This window comes from Archocentrus centrarchus, chromosome 14, assembly GCF_007364275.1.
Source record: "Archocentrus centrarchus isolate MPI-CPG fArcCen1 chromosome 14, fArcCen1, whole genome shotgun sequence".
In the NCBI taxonomy this organism is placed as follows: Eukaryota; Metazoa; Chordata; class Actinopteri; order Cichliformes; family Cichlidae; genus Archocentrus; species Archocentrus centrarchus.
The window spans coordinates 17073795-17090245 of NC_044359.1; the positions used below are offsets into that span (position 1 = coordinate 17073795).

At 40.2% G+C, this 16451-nt stretch overlaps 1 protein-coding gene across 2 annotated transcripts in view; it reads left to right on the forward strand.

Annotated features, from left to right (window-relative positions):
* Positions 1–12578: 12578 nt before the first annotated feature.
* The window catches only part of rapgef6 (Rap guanine nucleotide exchange factor (GEF) 6), an 83663-nt gene continuing 79790 nt past the window's right edge, over positions 12579–16451 (forward strand). For both annotated transcript variants that reach the window (XM_030746995.1, XM_030746996.1), the window contains exons 1-2: positions 12579–13151; positions 14408–14425. In XM_030746995.1, coding sequence (XP_030602855.1) covers positions 12579–13151; positions 14408–14425 — 591 coding nt within the window. The remainder of the gene's footprint in view (positions 13152–14407; positions 14426–16451) is intronic.

A 16451-nucleotide genomic window follows, 5' to 3' on the forward strand; every position in this document is an offset into this window, starting at 1 on the left:
ACACAGATGTTTGGAGAGTGCAGTGGGAGATTGACAGACGGATTGGTGTGGCATCTGTTGTGTGGTGGTCTGCTGTGGTGAGGACATAGCTGAGGTCATGACCTGTGGGTGTACAAATGGTGTAAAGGAGGCTCTTCTGAAGAGTGGGCGGAGCTGGACTGAGAGGATACCTGCCACTCCTCAGCATTGAAAGAAGCCTATTGAGGTGGTTGTGGCCTCTCAGTAGGATGCCTCCCAGGTGAGGCGTTTCAGGCATGTCCAACTGGGCGGAGACCCCCAGGGCAGATAGAGGACGTGCTTATGAGATTATGTCTCTCAGCTGGCTTAGAGTGCTGCACCCCCAACCCAAACCCAAGCGGCATAAAATGGATGGATAGATGGATGGATCAAAGTGGAAATCTGCCTTTCAAAGCTTGCATTGCTGCTGACACACACTGGCTAGCATGGAGCTTGAGTTTTCTATTATCACACACGCATTATAACTAACTGTAGCTCTTCTACTGTGCACAGTGACTTAGATGTAAAAGAGTGTCAACATTGCACCAACTGAGCAACTGCCATTACACATAAAATTACACACAGCTGTGGCTGTCCTTGAAAACTGCATTGTTAGTTGTCTTTATTTAACATAAGAATAATATTGATTTATGTCCAGAGGCTGTACCAGCAGAGACAAAATTCTTCACAATTATGGATAAAGACCATTAACACAGAGAAGAGATTACTCAGATATCAGTAAAAATATTTTTTCTTGTTTGGTTTCTCTTTAAACACGTCAAAACAAACAGTAAAACTGGTCATTATCCTAAACGGATATTTCAGCATTCAGTCTCTTACCCTTTATTTCCTTTTACATCTCATGTTGCCCACAGCTCTTTCTGTTACACTGAGTTCATCTGGTCTGAAATATGTGTGAGGTGCGCACACTGTCACTGCGCATTCTTCTGCCTACCTGTTTCTGTGACGTATGTAATATTATTTGTGTATAAAAGTTGCACTGGATTAGTCTTAAGTCAGAGCAACACCATAAAGTGGGTATAGCACAAAATTGTTGTTGTAAATTCATTGGCCTATAATCCTGGTGGTGTTGTCTGTGGGTGGGCAAATATGATTGACCGCATCTGTTTGTGCTGTCACTGTGATATTTGTGTCATCTCTGCAGTGGCTTTATTTCTGTTTTAACGCTCACTTTGTGTGCACCTCTGCGCTTTCTCCGCAGTTTTGGCAAACAGCTGGGAGGCAGACGAGGCTGTGAATGCATCACTTTGGAGCCATCAGAAATGATTGTGGTGAGTAGAGACACTGGCTCTCTCTCTCTCTCTCTCTCTCTCTCTCTCTCTCTCTCTCTCTCTCTCGGACTCAGTCTGCCTTTTGTCCCTCTCCCAAACACCTCCCTTTTATCCTCCCATGCACTCTCCCATCTCTGCACTTTGATAATAATCCTGTTTTTCTATCTTTATTTGATGTCTGCAGTACCTTTTCCCCCTCCCTTCAGCATCATTGTCCTGATCATCCTTTTCATCTTTTTTTTGTCCATGTCTACTCTTTCTTCTCTGTATGTTCTGTGTATATCTCTGTCCTTGCATTCAAAAAAGCCTTATTGACAGTGCATAATTTATTTCTTTTCCCCCCAATGCATTTTCTTATAGCACAACATCCACATCATCTGTTTGAATATGTAACAAAATTTTAGCTGAAACAGTATGTAAACTATATACATCTAGTTTTGCCAGTATTATAAAGACATTTTTAAAAAAAAAATTAAAATTACATCTAGAAGGTGAGAGTTATTTATATTCAAGAACTACACTGTATACTCAGATTTTCTGCTTTGCACAGAAACTAGCAGAGCTGTTACAAAAATTTGCCGGCCAATTTTAAAGACCCAATCCTACAGACAATCCTAGTCTAATTCCAACTTGATAGATACAGACTTTTATGTATGTTATATAAGTATTTGGACAGTAATACAATTTTTTTGTAGTTTTGCCTCTCTGCAGTTTCATGACTAGGTGAGGCCTGTTCGCTCATTGTTTCATGACAGATTAAGCAGATAGTATTTGCATTTTGTAGCTGTTCCCTGGGAACTCTCCATATGGAACCCAAAGAGATGTCAAGGAGGCCATTGTTAGACTGAAAAGGCAAAATAAAGCTTTACAAGCATTAACAATCTGATACATTCCTAAAAAGGAATGTGCTGGCCAGCTCGGCAACATCAAAACACCTGAAAGATCACAGAAGACACCTAAAGTGGGTGATCGTGGAATTCTTTCCATGTTTAAGAAAAACAACTTCACGACATCTAACCAAGCCAAGAACACCCGAGGAGATATACAGGCGTATTATACAGAGGGTTTACAACAAGGTTCAGACCACTGGTTACACACAAGAGCTGGAATGGGCTCATTAGTATTTGTTGATGATTTGACGGCTGATAGAATTAGCAGGGTGAATTCTGAAGTTTACAGGGCTATACTCTCTGCTCAGACTCAGAATAGGAGCCATTCTCACCTTTAAACTTTTGTGCACAAGCAAGGATGCCTGTGGTGCCGCAGTGAAATGGGTCCCCACTGAAACATTTCCAGACACTGCTGCACACGTTTGTTGGGCCATGGATATGATAACTGGGGTAACCTATGAGGCCTCTGTGAATCTGGATTCATTGTAAATGCCCAGTCTGACTGGGATCTATCGTGTTTGTAGGGCAGGTCACTACCTTCAGCCCTTTCTTATGTTGATGCAAAAGTTTATGAGGAGTTTTTTCAGTGTAGCCAAGCTCATTTTCCTGTTAGGAGATGGGGTGTGTACCATAGCCATCAGGGATGTTTTGGTGTGCAGCAGTCTTTGAGAGGGCGGTATCTAAATAAAAAGGACATCCACATGAATGCCAGCAGAGCATTGCATTGTAACAGGATTAATGCTATTTACTTATTTACCTATCTGCAGTTTTAATTTTATGGCTGACAGTAACACAAGGACTTCATTCAGTTTGAGTTTGCCATAACATTTAGTATGTAAGAATGCTGTTTTTGTTTGCCTCCACAAGGTTGCAGCGCTTACAAATTTCTATCCGCTTCCTACCTAATTGTTTTTCCTGTTCTCATTTTCCCCTTTCTCCTGAGCTTCTCTAGCTGAGGGAACAGAAGGATCAGATGGGATGAGACAGGATAATTTGTTTTACACAAAAAGAGGGCAGGTAACACTGGTTACACTGATGCTATTGAAAAAGAAAAAAACCCAAAACAAACCTTAAACAAATTCAACCCCATCATGTAACAATGAGGCTGAAGAAAAAATGAAGCCTAATGTAAAAGTTTTGCAGCCATTGAGGTACATAATTACACCATTAACTGTAATTTCTGTAGTGGGAAAGTGATGAAACCCTATTATCCTTAGACAAACTGTCACTCTCTTTACTTAAAACTGAGGCAATAATGTGCAAGATTCTCATGCAAATGAATGCCAACTATTCCTCCTTTTTATCACCTCCTGTTGTACACAAAAATGAAAGTATGAGTATTTAGCGCTCTGGGCAGAAGTCATGCTTCCAACAAAAGAAAAAATTAGTATTTCTTACAAAGGCTTGAAAAGAGATGCACACCCATGGGCAAGTGAGGAGATAAATTGGATATTAATCGAAAATATCCTTTTACACTGAATGAGCTGTGTTTGACACTCTGTCTTGGCAATGGACACTTCTAATTGAGAAATGGTATACCACATTACACATTGTTATCCTGTGTATATATATATATATATATATATATATATATATATATAGACACAGTGAAAATTGTTGTTATTTTGATGGGATAAAAGAAATTTATGCCATAAAAGTTATAACAAACACACAAACTTGTGTGTGTGTGGTTTTTTTTTTTGTTTTTTTTTTATCATAGATAAGAAGCCAGTCATTATCAAGCAGTTTGAGTTAACTCTCATATACAGTTGTACTTATTGTATATGGTGTTTGATGTCTGTGAAGAAAGCGTAGAAACTGGGGGGTTGTTGTAGTGTTGTAGTCAAGACCACCTAACCCGAGACCGAGACAAGACCAAGACCAGAGGGTATCGAGACCGAGACAAGACCAAGACTTTTAGGGTCCGAGACCAGTCGAGACCAAGACCGAGGGGGGGCGAGACCGAGACAAGACCAAGACCAGTGCCTGACACTACATGACACAATAAAATGTGAAACATGATCAAAATCACTTCTCAAATTGATCTGAAAGATCCGCATTCCCATAAAATCATCCTGATATTAAACACTCACAGCTCAAATAAATATAACCATCTTTATTTAATACTCCTGGGTGACTTCCATCATTTATCACAGAATGTAAAACAATTATTCATAGTTCATCACAATAGTCTTAACTTTTCTCTGCCTTTCATAAACTATGCATAAAGTTGTGTTGTTTTTAAACCAACAACCTTTGTAAAAATGGGTGCTTTTTCAAAACCACATAGCTAAATGTGTAAAACTGAAAAAATGGCAAACACTCATCAACAGTAAGAACTAAAGCCTTTAATCTTATACAGATTAAAGCTGCAGGATGTAACTTTTATAAAAAATCTGGTTTTTACATATTTGTTAAAACTGTCACCATGTCAGACAGTATGAGACCGATAATCTGCGAAAAAAATGGAGCTCCTCCACCTCCTCCCTGAACCGCTCCCAGTCAAAAACAACCAGTCAGAGCCAGGAGGAGGGTCTTAGCACTGTCAATCACTCCTGGTGTATGCTGCTCAATGTAGTTGTGTGCAACACTTCATAATTTGGTATCGATCCTATGTAAAGTAAACACAGGGCCATTATCACCGATACTGATACCAATACTTTTTAATAATTATGAAGAATTTCCATGAAGTTTAACTGGTTTGAGATTTTTTTCCTTTGGATCATTAATTAGTTAAAACCCAGGATAGAATTGGGCAAAGTTTATATGTAAGTAGAAAATACTTTATCAAAATAAAAGTTATTGTTCTGAAACAATAGAATAAAACAATTTTCCCCATACATTGATGTCTGGAATTTTTTTCATAAATTAAGTGTACAAAATCATCACTCAAGAACAAATGCAAACTTTTTTCCAGGTAGATTTTTCAGAAAGTATAATAAAAAAATTTTATTAAAAATGTCCCTTCATTCACTAATTTTCTACAAATTTACATTTAAATTTGATTTAAATGTTTCATAGCAAAATCCTTTTTTTTCCCAAATAAAATGTTATGCATCACATGACAGTATAACAAAACACTGTGGGGAGGGGAGGAGCAAAGTGCTCTGTGCTGTGACAGGAGCGACACTTAGACAGTCAGCCCGCATCTTTGATGAAACTGCAGCACTGCATACAGGAGAGAAACTGAAGCCAAAGTATCGATCTCATCACACTGATATTGATCAATACCAATACCAACGTTGGCATCCATATTATCGATACCAGGATCAATCTGCCCACCACTAGCTCAATGTACTAATGGCGGAGAAACAACTTACTTACTTCTCTGCTGTTACCATTGGTGGTGGCCATGGTAACTTCCGGGTTCTAGCAAGAAATATTTCTCACCCCAGCACTAATGCTAATGCTAATTAGTAAGCTAATACTAACCACCAAATGCCGCTCCCACTTGTTAATTGAGTGATGGGGCCTAAGACATAACCAGAAAGCAGTAATCAGTTTTTTTGGACGTGTAGTTACATTTCTCGAGGTGCATGTCAGGTTTGCTTCAGAGAGGATTTTCAGTTATACACAAAGGATCAATGCAGAACTCTAAATCAGGCCTTATTAGATTGATAGAATGATCATTTTTGCATATAATCCAGAAAAGTTACATTTATACATCACGCATTTAATGTGTCCCAGAGTGCCGTTTCCTTCCACTGTGTTTGCAGAAATCACATAAAAAAATACACAACAAAAACATAATCCAGATTCCTCGGCTGCTAATAGCATTTCCTACATTTGAATATCAGCCACCATATTGTGAGCATAAACTATCACGTTTTTAATGCAACAATAGGAAGTGACATCATCTTGCTGGGAACTGTAATATTTTATTCTTGAAGGCCTCTCATAGCTCTACTGGTGCTGAAAACTAATGTTTGAATATGGCTTTCTGAATACAAGTAGGGCTGCAACTATCAATTATTTTAGTAATCAAGTATTCAGTTGATTACTCTGTCAGTTAATCAAGTAATTGGATAAGAAATAATTTTTCATTTTAACAATTCATCAGCATATTTTAACTTCCGTACTGCAGATGTTTCTCTGTGTGAAACAAACAGGGTGGATGGAGCAGCTACAAAGTTCTCTGTTCTTCATGTTGCTGATCAGGTGGTTGATAAAAACATTTTGACGGAGCCCCTTTGTACTGATGGTGGTGGAGGGGGCACCGAACGATTGCTAGTGCTAATGGCAGCCCCCCTTTCCCCAGTACACTGTGGTTATAGATCTGTTCTGGTGGCTACAGCTGACGTAAAGAAAAAAATAACAGCTGACATCCTCTGCACAACACGCGCACATTCAAACATGCGCACTCACAGCACAGAGAAGTGGGGGCGTGAAAAAACATCTCAGCGATCCACTCGCGTTAAAGGGTCGTTTTTGGTTTTTTTGGAAATGCTCCGCTTACACGGAGACACCTGAGCTGCAGAGCTGAAACGAAACATCAAAGCAACAAATTTGTGTCGAGGATTTTTAATAATCGAATTGCGTTATTCCAAGAATCGTTGCAGCCCTAAAACTTGCATTAAATTTTTAGTTTGTGTATCAAAATACATGAAGGTTGGTATTTACCTTTCATGCTGGGATTTTTTTGTTGAATCGGAAGCCTGAAATTTTCCTTTGATCTTCATTTTCCCTCTTACTTCTCTTCGTGTTCATGCCGGTTGTTATTTCGATTTATGCAGGACACGCGTGACCATAGTGAGATCAAACGTACACACTGTGAATGAAACTGTCCGTGCTCTGTGGTAGATTGCAAACTGCGGTGAAATGATACAGGCGTAAGCAGCGATAATAGCAGCGACCTAGCCGGGGCGGAGTCTGTGAGGTGCGCTCCTTTGAGAGGCAGAGGAGCGCAATCTTTGTTGGATTTGAATCAGTACGTTTTGCATCCAATAAAAGCAAAGATGTTAACAAATAAATTGGACAGTATTCTGGCAATTTAGTGATATTTCCACAGCTGTGGTCTTGACTGGTCTTGAAATAAAATCCCGAGTCCGCAAGGTCCGAGTCCATGACAAGACCGAGACCATCAAAAAGCGGTCTCGAGACCGGTCTCGAGACCAAGACCGATCTCGAGTACTACAACACTAGGTTGTTGTATAGATGCACACTACAAACCAACAACTAGCCTTCATTTTAACGAACTAGTCCTGTGAAGGAGCTGCAGCAACTACACTTAAGAACTTAAAAGTACTTGTTGTGTTTTGCAGAGCTAAAGAACAACAATTATGTAATGGTGACAAAGCAACAACTGTCCCACTGTGTTTTTCCTGTTGCTGCCCTTTCTCGAGTTCACACAGTCTATCTCTTTATCTGCTCAGCATTTCTAGTTTGGTGATAAGGGTATTATCATATGACAAAAAAAAAAATCTCAGTACTCACATGTTCTTCGTGGCTTTTAGAAACCCTACATCAGAACTTTCCTGGAAATGTTCCACAATGAAAAAGGATCATAATAATAAGGTGCTCTTTCAGCAAGGCACTCAATCCTGAACTACACCCGTGGGTCTGTTCAGAGGCTGTGGCTACCGTAAAAGAGAGCCGTGATACTGTCTTCCAGATATGATTGTGATAGTTTGTGAATGTGAAGTATGGCATTGGGAAGAGAAGAGCCAATTTCATTATGAAAAAAGAGTTTGTGGCTGGGGGAATGAAATTGGTTTGAATTAAACTGACCTTTGAATTAAACCACTGAATTAAACAATTCACTGTGTGTGTCATTGTGGTAGAGTGAAAAGAGCGGGTGAGGGTTAGGAATAATGTTTTTTTTTTTTTCTTTGTATATGACATTAACCATTTTTGCTTTTTTTTTCTCTGGGAACTCAGAAACTTGATTGTTTTGAAGATTAGTTGTCTATATAAATGCCCGGCCTGGCTTATGTTACAGTCACATTATGGAAAACGGTGGTCAGAGGTCGCAGCATGACGTTATTGCGGCCATGTGCAATGAACTTGCAATCTTGTTGCCTTTGAAATGGTTGCTTCGAAGACAGGGAATAGGTGTGTGACCACTTGCAAGATGGTGATAAAACGGCAATAAAAAAAAGCTCAATAATTGCATGTTAGGTTACGAGCAGTGGTGCCTTGGAAACTGGGAAGTGAGATTGAATGATAATAGCAAAAAAGGCAAAGAAAACAATAGTACACTATGTGACAAAAGTATTAAGCCTAACCTCTTTCTTCCCTCCTAGATATGCCATAATCAGGTGTATGTGTGTTATTGCAAAGTAGAAGCATTTAGGAATGAATGACCGCAACTCAACTTAAGCCACGAAGTGTTAGACCGCGTAAAGTTAAAGAGCAGGTTCCCCGAGCTCTGAGACGCATAGTTTGTAAAAGTCACTCGGCTGACTCAGTAAGTGCAGAGTTCCAAACCTCCAATTGCATTAACTTCAGCACAAAATTTTGTGTTGGGAGCTTCACTGTATCAGTTTTCATGGCTGAGGACCTCCTTTAGGTGCAATTTGGCTATATGCCAAATTGAAGGAAAAAAAAAAAAAGACCATTCCTCTGGTCACAGTAGTTGACAACTACAGTATCTAGAAAGTACTGTGTAAAAGCACCTCAGCAAGTAAAAACTGGAGAATTATTGAATAAACACTTAATTGGATTGCAAAATGACAAGAAATGCTAATTGAAACACACACTTCTATACACACATACACACAAACACACATGGGCAAATAAGCAAGTGGACAGAGGGACCGTGGTCTAGTCACACTGCACTGCAGCCAATCAGCTAATTAGGGCCATGGGAATAGTAGAGGGAATGTAATCTGTAGCTTCTGTCATGATTCTGGTCACAGGATGACAGGCTGGCATTCAAAGACTGTCAGGGTGGGGTTGTTTGTGTATGTGTGTGTGTGGAAATGGAAGGGAATTAAAAAGAAGTATGCAGCAGGAAGAAGGGAGAAGGAATGAATAAGCGGAGCAAAAAAAAAGTACCTGATGCATGCTGGCGGGCAAATGATCAGATAGACAGAGTGGAATGTAAACCGAGAGATGAGTAGACGTGAAGTTAGTCACACAGGCATATTAAAATGTTTAGAGGAAACTGGAAACTTACTATAGCAGTGACTGCCAGTCAGAAACATAACTGGTGGTCATGGGGTAGAATAGGGGTTATATTCAGTTGAGGAGACAGAGAGATATGTGTTACAGGCTCACAGGATGAATGTGAAAGTGTAACCTTCCCCTCCACAATTTTTTTTTTTTTTTTTGTGTATAACCTTCAGGCTCTCTGTCTCATGAGGCTCATTAAAATGAGGCGAGATGGCATTTTTTGTCGTGAGAAGGGACACATTGATGCCAATCCCCGGCCCCTTTTACAACTGTTATTTGGTATTTTATTGCTGAACTATCCTTCACACGGTCGTTTTCGAGACCATGACAGCTAAACTGCCCACAACACAGTTTTAACTCTGTACATTAGAGCAGGACTCCCTGAGACAAGGTTTTTCATCTGTCCATTATAACCCAGAGCAGCTGTTGAGTCCCTTTTCTACTGTGACAGAAAACCTTTGGGTCAGTCCTCTCTTTGAAAGCTGGCTTCTGATCGATTTGCAAGATTTTCTAAACTCAAACTGCTCTGTGGTGTTTCCCTTATGAGTTTTGAAGTAAATTTTATTGTATGCGAATACATGAAGGCTAACAGCACAACTGGGAGTCTCATCTGGTTGTTCTTTAACTCTTTGTCTTCTACTTTTCTCTCAGCACACAAGCTGCAGTCATTCCCTCATCATCTCTCTGTGGTTGGTCATGGGTCTGTATTAAGACCTCTGTTAATGACTGACACATGACTGACCGGAAGACAAAAACACGCAGTGGTCACATACAAAGGCGCTGTTTGTGGTGTATGTGTGCTATGATGAAATCTGTGATATGAAACATGTTAGTGCGAGTTCAAAGACTGAAGAAAAAAATCATAGCTTCAAAAAATAGCTTGTTTTTATATATATATATATAAAGTTTGTACAATTCCAGCAAGCTTGAAAATCAACATTTGTTATGATCACCTTTATTCTTCAGCACAGCCTGAACTCTCTGAGGCAGCTTTCTTGTCATTTCTTTAAATAGATTTCAGGAATCGTTCTCCAGGCTTCTTGAAGGACATTCAAAGCTCTTTGGATGCTGGCAGCCTTTTTTCCCCCATCCTCTGTCAAGATGAACCCACAATGCTTCAATAACGTTGAGGTCTGGCCTCTGGGAAGGCGGGTCCATGACTGATTTTTTGTGTGTGTGTGTGTGTGTGTGTGTGTGTGTGTGTGTGTGTGTGTGTGTGTGTGTGTGTGTGTGTGTGTGTGTGTTTTGATCCAGGTATGCTTTTACTGCATTGGCAGTCTGTTTGGGATCATGCTGAAAAATGAAGCTGTGTCCAGTTAGATGCTTGCCACATGGTAGTGCGTTGTGGATCAAAATCTGACTGTACTTTTCAGAATTCCTTCAAATTTCACAAGATCTCCAACACCACTGGCAGAAAAGCAGCTCAAACCATGACAGAGCCTCCACTGTGCTTTACAGATGGCTATATGGCTGTTGGCTGTATGGCTGTTGGCTGTATGGCTGTTGTACCTCTCTGGATTCATCACGTCATAAGACCTGTTGCCACTGATTTTCAGTCCACTGTAATTTGGCATTCGTTGGCCTTTTCTCCCTCTGTTTTTTTTTTTTTGATAACTAAGTACCTTAAGATACAATTTAAAACTGCTTCTTTGCTAAATTGCCTGTCATGTGTAGACAGTGCTGTATATGAATACATGCGAACTCGGTGTGTTGCAGCATTTTATGTGTTAACAGTTCTTCAGCGTATTATATAATCTGACCAAAAATAAATAGAAGATCAAGGGGTGAAAGAAATTTCACAAGCAAGGAAGTGAAATTAGAAAAGATAAAAGACAAGAAAGCACAGATAAGAGAGAGAGAGGAATGGAAAGATGACGCCTATGATGATGTTTAAACATCAGATATCAACTGTGTCCTTCACTTGGCTCGGCCTCTTAGACAGGCAGGTTTGTTGACAGAAAGTGGATCAGTGGACAGGACTGCTTTTAATCTGACCAAACAAATAGAAAAATAGAATCACGTTTAAAGATGTCAGATAATTTAGTCAGGATTTTTTTATTTTTTTTTAAATTGGCCTTATCATGACAACAAAGTCACAAGAAGGAGTTAGGTCTTTGTAATGTAAAGGCAGTGGATCTTTGTTACCGTATTTGCCACCAATCTGTGCCATTTCTGGCCTTTTGATAGATAAAACTGTGTTATATGCTCGAGGACATGAAAACCTGGTAAACTTCTGCTGATTTTTTTTTTCCTTTGCTTCTGGTTATGCCTCTTTAGGGGGTGTTAAAACTTCAATAAAAATCTTTTGTTGGTGTATGAAGTGGTCTTTCCTGACTTCTTTGTCCTGTTTCTTTTCTCATTTAAAGCTTTATTGGCCACTGTTGGTATGGCACAACCACACATCTAACCAGACTGTTTCCAGTGTGTTTGTTTTGTTAGTAAGTTTTTGACAAGGAAATAAATTAGAATAACTTTCTCTGATCCTTGAATCACCATGACTTTGACTGTGTTATATAGCGTGTCAGAGCATCTAGCACAAAACACATTATAAAACAAACAAAAAAAAAAAAGTTGAAGTAAATTTAAAAACAAATCCAAGAGTCTTGAAAAATCAAGACAGAGGAGCTGAGTTACATCATTTATTTATTAAAAAAAAAATGTGTTCATTACTGGCATAATAAGGCTGTTGACTTCACTTAGCATTATGCAATGAAGAAAGAAAACAAACTCCTCCTGCAACAACAGACCCGCACAAAAGTCTAAGAGGAATGAATTGTATGGCCGGAATCTGTGCTGTGCTGTTGTTTTTTTTTTGTTTTTTTTTCTTCCTGCCTGACGAGGATATTTGTGTATTTACGGTTTCCTGGAGGAAACTGGGGGCTCAGTGTGTGCTCTGCGCGCGTGTCATACGGAGGCAGAGTACGAGCAACCATGTGAGTAAGTCTGTCAGTATGCAACATGTCGAGCAGATGAACTGTGTCTCGAGGAGGACTACTCTTGCCAAGTTTGAGACAGAAAGAGATGCGGCGCTTACTTTTCGGTCCTCGTCGTCCATTTGTTTGTTCATTTAATTTGGTTCCTTTTGTTTTCGCCCTCATTCTGGATGAGTGACCCAGAGGATGAAATGCTGTGGGATCCCCCAGGATTTTGGACTTTGTTTTAAATGTTGGACACTGCAGTTCTATTCATCTTTTGTATAAGAGTGTTTCCCCGCTGTTTTTTGTTCCCTTCCCCCTGTGGTATTTCCTGCTTTTATGTGTTGCTCTGGTCCTGTCCTTGAGTCCAGATGAGTGTGCTCCGCTGGCACCGGCTCTCTGCGCTCTGGAAGAACTGGATGTTCAACCAGGAGCCAACAGAAGAGCAGGGCCAGATTTCAGAAGCTCCAGGGCATGAAGCAGAGCCAGGGGGAAAGGAAGGGAGCACATTCGGGGGGCGCACCTCTGACTTTCAGAACGTGACGGAATCTAAAACCCAAAACTTGGATTATAAGAAGCAGAAATCCGAATCTGACACCCAGAATGTGGAGTTTAAAAATATGACCACAGTCCCTAAGATCCAGAAGTCTGAACTGTTAAAACGTAGCTGCTCCGAGCCATGCCCTGAAGTCTCGTACTGTGAGGATCAGTCTTCCAGCTACCCCCAAACACCTGAAGGTTGTGGGGGCAACTCCCGTAGAAGTTTCTGCTCTGAGGAGAATGTTCCATGTGTCTTGCAGGTGGATAATAGCAGCGAAGGGGACGACAGCTTCTTGCAGAGGGAGGGTTCCCAACGCAGGTCCAGACGGCGCTTCAGAAGGGTCAACCCCAAGGGAGAGCGGGAACTGATCACAGACGGCCAAGACCCAGCCAGCTACAACACGGTGAGAATGACAGCTTTACTAACAGCAAAGGCTAATGCTAACCGCATCAGGATTTACATGTTATATGTGTATTATTGCTTCTGTGTTAGTGGCACAGCAACCAAAACATACTCTTTGCTCCTGTCCATTATATTTCTTACACCGAGCAGACATGGCGGGTTGGGTATAATATGTTTAAATTATTGGTTTTTGAGAGAGATGTTTGGTCTTCTGAAACTTACTGACATCCCAACTAATGTTTTCAGTTTTAGCAGTGGCAGGTGAGACTGGTTTTAAAGTGTCCTCATCATGTGCTTAGTACTTTTGCACAGGGTGCAGATAGCCATTCAGTCTCAGTACAGTTTTGCTTTAATGAATTAAACAATACATTTAAAAAAAAATGGACTAAAAAGCTGCAGATCAATGGTAAAGCATATGGGGGAACACTGCTTTGCAGTTTGCATGTATTGTGCTAGTATTTAACTTACTTGCCAATGTGACAGAGAAGAGAAATGCCTGAGGCATTGCAGTCTAACATACATTAAATCTGAACTTTGTTGGAAAAAATAACATTGTCTCTCTGAAGGCCTGTTGATGCGCTGACACTCTCAGATGAATTCTCTTGAACCAAGGTTGTGTAGGAAAAGTCTACACAAGAAACCGCATCTGTAGGAATTTCCCTCTCTCTGATAGCATCACAGTGTGTCAGTTACAGTTTCAGCTAATCACTAGAAGCCACACTTTGCCACAAACACACAGTCGCAAAGGCATACAGACACATACACAAACACTCAGCTCGTATACACACTTTTCCCAGCTCATTCAAAGCTCCTCGGAGAATTACGAAGGGGCTTAATGGAGAGCTTAAAGCGTCCTCTGTCGACCCTACCTGCCTCTGTAGTCTCTTGGTGATTGTTCCACTTTTTAAAATTACATTTCTAGCCTTCAGCGTTGCCGAATCCCACCACATTCTTTTCTGTGCCTGCGTTTATTATGTAAAGCCAATCCGCTCTGATGTGCTAGCACAGCACTGTTCCAAAGAAGCAGGACTAAAACCGATGAAATATAGAGAATTGTTTTAGGAGTGCATCAAATTGGACATGTATTATACTCATTCATTGTGAGGTGATTGAGTGGCGCCTTTGGCATGCTAGCTTTTTTTCTTTTTGAGAGCGATGTGCTGTGTTATGCTAATTTCATTTTCACAATGCATAGTTGGTATATTTTTCTGCTCTCATTATTTCTTGTTTCTCTTCCCTTTTCATGTATCCGTTCAGGACTATGTCAACAACCAGGTAGGACGAAATACAAAAAATGAAACTTTGCCTTTGTTCCTGTATATATGTTCTTTTTTTTTTTTTTTTTGGGTCTTGATTATTTTCACATCTGTCAGGACTTTTTTGTTCATGTCTCTGTCAAGTGTATGTGTGTGTGTGTGTGTGTGTGTGTGTGTGTGTGTGTGTGTGTAGTTTGTGAGTCACTCTAGGTTCAGGCACCTGTTGTGAAAGCAGTGTTGGGGAAAAGCAGGTCATTTAGAGGCTGCCACACACATGCACACACTGCTGTCTGCTTACACTGTGGGTGGTAGATAGGACAGGCGGGACGGGTTGGTGACAGAGGAATAAACAGATGCATGCTGGGAACAACAGAACAACAACCGACTTCCTGACAAATGGAGGATGATTAAGGTTTTTCCAGTTAAACCTGAGAGGACACTTGATGGTGTAAGTGTCAGATTCCCCCTCAGATGTAAGCCACATTGTTAGCACATATGAAAGTGGAAACCTGTGATTTGTTTTGTGCCATGAGGGCTGTCAGTGGTACCAGTTGTAAATTTCCATGCATTACCTGTTAGAGGTTTGAAAAAAAATCCCTTCTTGCGTATAATAATTTTAGTGTTCAAAGGTCAGCCACTGAGACCTCATGACCTCTCAATCTTAAGAATGTGATACAACAGGAATTCCTTTACAACTGGTGCAATCATCCACTTGGACTCACAGGTGTAGTTTTTAGAATTTATTTGACCAAAGGTCAAGATCACTCTGAGGATGCTGACACACTTGTGGCATACTTGTGACAAAATTTCACAGAATTGTCGGAAACGGGGGGTCTTGAACCTGCAGCTCCTCAGCCGCATGCGGCTCTTTAGCCCAGCTCCACTGACTCCGTGTGGCACTGACAGAAAACTGAATGAATAAGGACATATGCAAAGGTTCATTTTTTTTTTTTTTAGCATTCTTTATTAGCATTGTAGTAATTCTTTACATTCTCAAAATTTAAAAATCTTTAGCCTATACAGTGGGGGGAAAAAAGTATTTGTTGACACTTAAATTATGCATCATGTACCCTGTATCTATCACTTGGTGATAGATACAGGGTATCTATCACCAAGTGATAGCGGTGGCAGTTAGCGGTGGCGGTCTTCAAAAAAAAAAAACCCTGAATGCAGAAGTAAATAGAGAATTTAAAAATGCATCAACAGACTTGTTTGCTGTCACTGCCAATGCTGTTGGCTTACTGGTGTATTATCTGGAAGCTGGACTTTTTAGTATTTATATTGTATTGTATTTATTGCTTATCTTATGATCAAAGTTGGCTATAAATATGTTTTCCAGCTTTGTACCAATTTTTTTTTTCTTGGTCAGAACTTGCTGAAAAGTGCCTCTTTTGATGGTTGAAAGGTTGCTGACGCCTGTTCTAACAGAAAAACACGATAAACTTAATTGGTTGGCAGCGGTATACAAACGTAAGGTGGAGACTCTGTTTCTTTACTGTTAATTCAGTGCAACTTTAGGGGTTCCCCAGTTGTGATGTTATAATAACAATAGAAAATGCAACCCATTCTGTAAATGCATACTGTACATACACACATCTACACACATCTACACACATACACACACAAAGCAGCGCTGTGGTTCTGGCAGTGGATCAGAGGATGTTGTTTAGAGGCCTTATTGAACCATAATAACATCAGTAATCCATTATCGCTGCTCTGTACTAGTGTCTGGCGTGTCTTGCTCGCTCTTAATGGCTTCTGTTGGAGTGAATGAAGTTCCTGAAGCTATGAATTAAGAAGAGTCCAAAAAGGTGATTCACAAAAAAGAAAAGAATGGAGAACAGAGAATACAGCACAATGCTGGCTTCAAATTTTAAAGTTTTAGAGGCAAGGATAAATGGCTATGCGATCAATATTTATTTTATTACCAACTGTTACTTCTTTTATTCAGTGTGATGACTGATAGGGCTGCGATTGATCCAGAAACCCGACTCCCCTGCAAGCAAGGTGCTAGACAGAAGATCCTGCGCACTCTTATTACTACA